This window comes from Triticum dicoccoides, chromosome 1B, assembly GCF_002162155.2.
Source record: "Triticum dicoccoides isolate Atlit2015 ecotype Zavitan chromosome 1B, WEW_v2.0, whole genome shotgun sequence".
NCBI lineage: Eukaryota > Viridiplantae > Streptophyta > Magnoliopsida > Poales > Poaceae > Triticum > Triticum dicoccoides.
The window spans coordinates 685,293,886-685,301,489 of NC_041381.1; the positions used below are offsets into that span (position 1 = coordinate 685,293,886).

A 7,604-nucleotide genomic window follows, 5' to 3' on the forward strand; every position below is an offset into this window, starting at 1 on the left:
TGAAACTGGTTAACTATAAAGAAATGTGAAAACAATTTTGCAGTGTGCAAAATAGCCTGAAAAATATGATTGAAAGAGTGTAAGCATTGTGGTACATGGCTTCTCAAAGGCTGGCCATGCAAAATTAAACTATGAAGTTACATGCTAGCCATGCTTTCGATCCACGCTACTCTTCATCGACGGCCGCTTCTACTTTTCGACTGTCTACTGCTTTTACCCGGCTTAGCGAGGGAGGGGCAATGATAGTGACGCGTCTTCGTCTCGCTTCAGTGCTTGTAGTCGTCAATAATGGCCTACGGATCTGGATGTAATTTTTATTATTTCTGATGTTCTTGGTACTATCATGATTATGATTGGAGATGAATAAACTGAAAGTTTTTTTAAAGAGTTACATGCTGGTTCTCACGAAAAAGAAAGTTACATGGTGGTTACATAATTTCTCTCTTATAGTTCTCCGTGTGCCTGCATCTGTACTTTGTTCAAAGGAAAACAAAGATGATGCCGAATTCTTAATACGTGGCAGCCAAATATAATAGGCATCATGGATTCTTCGCGCGATGATTATGGTCCGCGGTAATGTGCCGCCATTTTCAGCCGTTGACCGTGCCGGATACGAACTCCCCTCCGAGTCGGCGTCGGCGCCTGATCCGGCCTTTATATGTACAGAAGAAGCAGCATCAGATCCTCCCTCCCTCCCTCCCGTCCGGTGCACTGCAAGCCGACCACTGACCGCCGCGCGTCCTCTCCTGCCAGCAGCGCCGCCATGAAGCGAACGTTGGACGCCGCGGAGCCGAGCCCGGTGTTCCTCTCCCGGGAAAAACGCCAGCGCCTCGCCCTCGAGCGCCGCCACGCCGCCGTCGCCGACCAGCGTCGCTCCGCGCACCCCACTCCGCCGCCTCCCCATCACGATTCCTCCTTATCACGCCGAGACTGCCAGGACCGGCACCGTGATCGCCGCGACAGAGATCGGGACAGGGACGGCAGGGAGAAAGATCGGGCGGTGGAGAGGGCGCGGGAGAAGGAGCTGGAGGCGATCAGGGAGCAGTACCTCGGCGGATCCAAGGACAAGAAGCCCAAGACGGTCGCCAAGCCGCGGGACAGGTTCCGCTTCGACTGGGCGAGCACGGACGACACCAGCCGCGTCGACGCCGGCGACAACCAGCCTCCGCACGCCGCACTGCTGCTCTACGGCCGCGGCTTCCTCGCCGGCATCGACCGGCGTGAGCAGAAGAAGGCCGCGGCGGCCGCGCTCCACAGGGAGGCCGGTGACGGCGCCGCGGCGACGTACGACGCCCTGGACATGCGCGTGGACAGACACTGGACGGACAAGCGCGCCGAGGAGATGACGGAGCGGGACTGGCGGATCCTCCGCGAGGACTTCGGCATCTCGTACAATGGCTCCCGCGTGCCCCGGCCTATGCGGAGCTGGTCGGAGAGCGGGCTCGGGGCTGACTTGCTCCGCAACGTCGACAGGGCCGGATACCGGAAGCCCACGCCGATCCAGATGGCTGCCGTGCCGCTCGGCCTCCAGCGACGCGACGTCATCGGCGTCGCCCAGACCGGCTCCGGCAAGACCGCTGCCTTCGTGCTCCCCATGCTGGCCTACGTCGCCCGCATGCCGCGGCCGACCAGCCACAGCGAGGCGGACGAGGGCCCGTACGCGCTCGTTCTGGCGCCGACCCGGGAGCTCGCGCAGCAGATCGAGAGAGAGACGGTGAAGCTCGCTGCATGCCTAGGCATCAGGGTGGTGTCCATCGTCGGCGGCAAGTCGGACGGCCAGTCGACCATCCAGAAGCAGGCCAGCATGCTCGAGCGGGGGTGCGAGGTCATCGTCGCGACGCCGGGCCGGCTCCTCGACTGCCTGGATAGCAGGTACGCCGTGCTCAACCGGTGCAGCTACGTGGTGCTCGACGAGGCCGACAGGATGATCGACATGGGCTTCGAGCCGCAGGTCGTCGGCGTGCTCGACGCAATGCCGTCGAGCCACCTGAAGCCGGAGAACGCGGACGAGGAGCTGGACGAGGCGAGGACCTTCAGGACGACCCACATGTTCAGCGCCACCATGCCGCCGGCCGTGGAGCGGCTCGCCAGGAAGTACCTGCGGAACCCGGTGGTCGTCACGGTCGGCTCGGCCGGCAAGGCCGCGGACCTCGTCACCCAGAGCGTGGTCATGGTGAAGGTCCAGGAGAAGATGCCACGGCTCAAGAGGATCCTCGCCGACCTCGGGAAGGACAGGACGGCCATCGTGTTCTGCAACACGAAGAACTCCGTGGAGAAGCTCACCCATGACGTGGAAAACGCAGGGTTGTGCCGGGCCACCGCGCTGCACGGAGGGAAGTCGCAGGACGAGAGGAAGGCCAGCCTCGACGGGTTCAGGAACGGCAGGTTCAACGTCCTCGTGGCCACCGACCTCGCCGCCCGCGGCATCGACGTCCCGGAGGTCGCCCATGTGATCAACTACGAGATGCCTAGCTCGATCGATCTGTACACGCATCGTATCGGGAGGACGGGGCGTGCCGGGAAGAAGGGGCTCTCGACATCGTTTTTGACTATGGAGAATACTGACATTTTCTTCGATCTTAAGCAGATGCTTGTGCAGAGCAATAGTCCCGTGCCGCCGGAGCTTGCCAGGCATGAGGCGTCCAAGTTGAAGCCGGGGTCTCTTCCTGGTAGACCTCCGAGAAGAAACGGCACCGTCCATGCATACCACTGACGGATGAGATTACCCGCACCCACTTCCGTATTTTATTTTACAGCCTTTTGCATTCTAAGATTTCGTTGAAAGAAAGGGATCCAAAAATATCACAATTATTAAGACAAAAATATCTCAAATGTTTTAATTTATCTTAATCATCGTATTAATACTATAATCTACTACTCACACAGGACAATTCGTAGAGGAGGAGACGACGCCCATGCCGCCACCAGATATACGCAAGAACTCGGGTGAGGAGTACCCATCCACAAAATTTGATCAAATATTTTTGTTGCGCTCAGTTTGTGGGAGTACGTACTACTGCCGGTGATTTACTGATTTCAGCAAAGATGGTAATGGTGCTGGCTTCCGGCCGCATCCTCCTCTACTCTGAATTTTTGGACAATCACGGCAACCTCCTCGCTGCTAAGTACCCCTCTATTCTAATATAAATGTCTCAACTTTATATTAACTTTATGCAGGCGTGAATCTTAGAGCTTTATGTGCCCTGCCGACTGAAATGAGAAGCGGTGTGCACCAATGGACAATGCCATCACGTACTCATGTTCTCCATACAGGTCGGAAGGATTCACGTGGTGACGTGGATCGGTGGAAGTATGCATAAGTTGCCTCTCAGTTCTGCATCTCTCACGCCTCTGTTGCATAGTAGGAGTAGATGTTTTTTCTTCTTCTTTTTCTTCATTTTTTTGAGGTTTTTTTCTTCATTTTTTTTGAGGGATAATCCAAGCTTTATTAACGATCAAAGACCACAGTTTGTGGAATACATCTTGGATTATGGGGATTGCCTAGCCACACATGGCGTCCGAGGCCTAAAGAGAGTGCATGTTTTGCTAAGCTATGCGCCTCAACATTAGAGTTTCGGCTTTCATACATGAAATTACACATAAAATGACGAGCTCTACTTTGAATCTCCTTGATGACAGTATCATATCTCCCACTGTTTTCTGAAGTTATGTCGCCCACAACCTGTCTCGAGTCAGACGAGATAACCATATGATGGATGTGTAGGTCCTCCGCCAGTGAAAATGCTTCCCGGCATGCCAAAGCCTCAAGAGTAGCAGGATCTGAGATGAGTGCGGCGATAGAGCGCTCGTCCTCGACTGCTCCCGTTAGTGCTGGCGAGATGGAGATCGACGCGTGGACGTGACGATTGCTTCCGCTAGCAATGCGTGGGGTCGACTGTACAAAGCAACAATCGTATACGTAAACAGACCCGTCTTCGGGCCGGTAACTCGGACGGTCTCTGCCTGATGTTCCATTGGTACATAACCATCAAGAACGCGGTACTTAAGTCGTCAACATGTAACGACATCCAGTTAGCATATGACGGAAAATTACCGCCCACCTGCCCCTGCCCCACCAGTGGGACCCCCCGACTTAACTCGGCTTTACGGAAGGGGAAGAAAAAAATGAAACCATATCCCTTGATCCGACGCACAAGCTCCCGAGCTCGCGGGCATGACGATGGCGGAGGCGGAAAGCAATGGCTTCGAGTTCCTGTCGGATCCCGTGGATACGTATGTTCCCTTCACTTTTCTTTCACTCTCTCCGTCCAAGTTGCCGGCGGTGCCATACAGGAAGACATCCAACTATTGCGGTCGCTTTGATTTTTGGTAGATTTCCGCCGATGGATCTGTCGCCCGACAACTCCATGGACTATGACGAAGGCGCTGAAGTTCTTATCCGCCCCCCGTCAGATTCCAGCATGGGCTAGGCTGGGGATGCAGCGCTCACAGCGGATGCCGATCTAAACAGTACTTGCGAAGCCGTCGCCCTGACGGTGGCACCTTCAGAGACATCAACAGGGAGGGACGATACTCAGGCGCCTGGATGGACAAGGAGGTACACCATCTCAATCGCTCGGGTTTGCCCAATTCATACTTGTTCTGAATTTTTATTTCCATTGCAAGACAAGACTGACAACCTATATATGGAACTCCATATCACATAAAATCAGACCGTTGCAGCTACAGGTTATGAGCGAATTATTGGTTTGCATACTTGATTCCGAACATATGACAACAGAGTCCTCGTCTATGCAGAGTTCGTGTTGGAAAAGCACCAACAGAACGCCCCCCCTGCGCCAGCAGGACAACTGCCCTGGAAAAAGCACTTCGTGGTTATGCAAATGAGAAGACACCAACCGTCATAGTGCCCGTAGTCGGGAGCACATTTGATTCACTTGGGGAGGCGTATGATTTTTACAATCTCTACTCATAGGAAAAAGGGTTTGGGATCAGGTACGGCAAAAGCAGGCTTAATGTGGAGAGAACAAAGTGCATGCAAGAGATTGTATGTGGTTGCTCGGTAAGCAACATGCTTCACTAAATCAACTTTACATATTCAGTCCACATCTTTGCTTATTAGTACCTACAGCAGCGAGTACTCATTGAATAACAAACTAGCAAAACATTTGATTTTTTCTGTCAAATCTTCAGGGTGTCCCCAAAAGAAGCAACACACGAACCTGTCGCTGCCGATGTCCCGCAATGATAAGGTTACTCCGGACAAGTGACAATGGATGGTATATTAGTGAGCACAGAGCATCCCATAATCACTCACTAACTGAAAATTGTGGCGAGAAACTGTACTGGCCTTCGCACAGACATATTGACATATACACAAGAGATGTTGTGAAGCAGCTCCGTGAAAACAACATAAGTATTGGTAAGGTATACAACATAATTGGTAGTTTCTTCTGCACAATGAGCAACGTGCCATTCAGCAAGAGAGCTTTGAGGGGGCTGTGTGGACAGATCAGCAGAGGACAAGCTGATGACGATGTGCGCAAAACAATGGAAGTTTTTGCTGAGCTTGGAGCAAAAGACTCTGGCTTGTACTACAGGGTGCAGCCTGACGAGGACAGTCGGATAAGAAATTTGTTGTGGTCAACAGGAGCAAGCAGGTCTCAGTACCATTTCTTTGGAGATGCAATAACATTTGACACAACCTACCGGACAAATATGTACGACATGCCTTTCGGCTTATTTGTGGGAGTCAACAATCACTTCCAGACTATCATCTTTGGCGGCGTCCTGGTTCGAGATGAGACCGTTGAAACCTTTGAGTGGGTATTCACCGAGTTCATCCGTATGATGGGTGGTAAACACCCACAAACTGTACTTACAGGTTAGACAACATACAACCCGACGCCTTCCAACTTCTTCTTACATTTGACATGTACTTATTCAGAAAAAATAACAATTATGCTAAAGATCAACTTCTGGATTCAGATCAATGCAGGGCGATGGAGCTAGCACTGCAGAAGGTCATGCCCGACACAACACACAGGTGGTGCAAGTGGCACGTGCTGAAGAGTGCAAAGGAAAAACTTGGCCCACTTTATACAAAACGAAGCAAATTCAGATCAAAGTTTCACAAGATAATCCAACACATGCTAACAGTTGATGAGTTTGAGACTGCATGGAAGGATCTGATAGAAAGCCATGGTATACAAACACACCCTTACTTCACAAACATCTATGAAACAAGGGAGAAATGGGCAAAGCCATACTTCAACGGCAAATTCTGTGCGAAGATGACAAGCACACAGCGCAGCGAGAATGCCAACCACATGCTGAAGGGTTATGTCCCAGCAAGTTGCCCAATGCACCTATTTGTCCGTCAATACATGAGGCTAATATTCGATAGGGAGGCAAGTGAAAACTATGAAGAGAGGCGTACAAAAATAGTAAGATTTCCAACTAGCTTCATGTCTTTGTTCTGTCTTCAACTCAAAACTACGTCTCATGTTAGTAATTCTTTCTTCGCCACAATGCAGACATCCCCAGTCATGAAAATGAATGCACCCCTTGAAATGCATGCCAGTGAGATATACACACGGGCTATGTTCGATAAGTTCGGCGATGTTGTGTACGAATCAATGCAGTACAATGTAGAAGAGGTCTGCAAGGGAGAAACTTATTTGGTACGGCGATACCATCCAGAAAAACATGAAAAATGGTGCAGAGTAGTGTACAGGGTAGAAGTTGACAAAGTAGCAGACAAACTGAGGTGCGAGTGTGCTAACTTCGAGCATACAGGCTTGCTTTGCTGCCATTCAGTGAAGGTATCAAAAATAAAAAACGTACTTTCCGACCATTTAGAATAAAATAACTTACTTTGATTTCTTCTTTCCAGGTCCTTGACTTCCTTGGAATAGACCGTATACCAGCACAACATATTTTGAAACGATGGACAAAGGACGCACGAGATATTCTACCAAATCATCTATCACACCTCCAGAAGGACAGCATTTCTCTGAACTCAATTACATTCAGGCACTCAAACTTGTACACTCATGCTCTCGAAGTTATGCATTTGGGTGATTCCAACACAGAAGCATACGAGTGTGCCATGGATATCCTGAAGAAAGCAATGGACACGTTGACTCCAATAGCATCCTTGGAGGATAGTATGGGCTTGGAATCAAGAATTCAGACACAAAAAATGAAACAAAAAGATTTGGTTTCCCTGTCTGTCCCCTACAACACAGCGTGCAGTGATGAAGTCATGTACCTAGGGTAGGGTTACGGACCTGTCCAAGGTACCCTCCCCAAGGGCATCTTTAGAAGAAGCCGTCTTCCAGTCGACCAAGAGGGATTCCACTCGACCGGCTAGAAGACACTCGACGAAACTGAAGACACTCGACCATGAAGACTCACTCGACCATCAGGAGTTCAAGATCTACTCTGTATCCAAACGGTCTGTAATTAAGTAGTCTTTATGGCCATGATGACACTTTATGTAAGGCGTTACCAGTAACGTCTGGCATTAATGTACTTTAACCCTCCGCTACGTGGGCTGGCTGGGGTCCTGGCGTCCTCTATATAAGCCACCCCCTCCACTGGTAGAAGGGTTCGCACCCCTTTACCTTTCACACACGTAA

At 51.0% G+C, this 7,604-nt stretch overlaps 2 protein-coding genes across 2 annotated transcripts; both read left to right on the forward strand.

Moving 5' to 3' along the window:
• The first annotated feature begins 763 nt into the window (after positions 1 to 763).
• LOC119350927 (DEAD-box ATP-dependent RNA helicase 21-like) lies at positions 764 to 2,713 on the forward strand. Its single transcript, XM_037618532.1, has one exon. The coding sequence runs from the start codon at positions 764 to 766 to the stop codon at positions 2,711 to 2,713; it is 1,950 nt and encodes a 649-aa protein (XP_037474429.1).
• Positions 2,714 to 4,762: 2,049 nt separating this feature from the next.
• LOC119312648 (protein FAR1-RELATED SEQUENCE 5-like) lies at positions 4,763 to 7,315 on the forward strand. Its single transcript, XM_037588391.1, has 5 exons — positions 4,763 to 5,023; positions 5,155 to 5,845; positions 5,950 to 6,407; positions 6,498 to 6,785; positions 6,857 to 7,315. Exons 1-5 carry the CDS (start codon positions 4,997 to 4,999, stop codon positions 7,241 to 7,243), a joined length of 1,851 nt encoding a protein of 616 aa, XP_037444288.1. The 5' UTR covers positions 4,763 to 4,996; the 3' UTR covers positions 7,244 to 7,315.
• Positions 7,316 to 7,604: the final 289 nt, after the last annotated feature.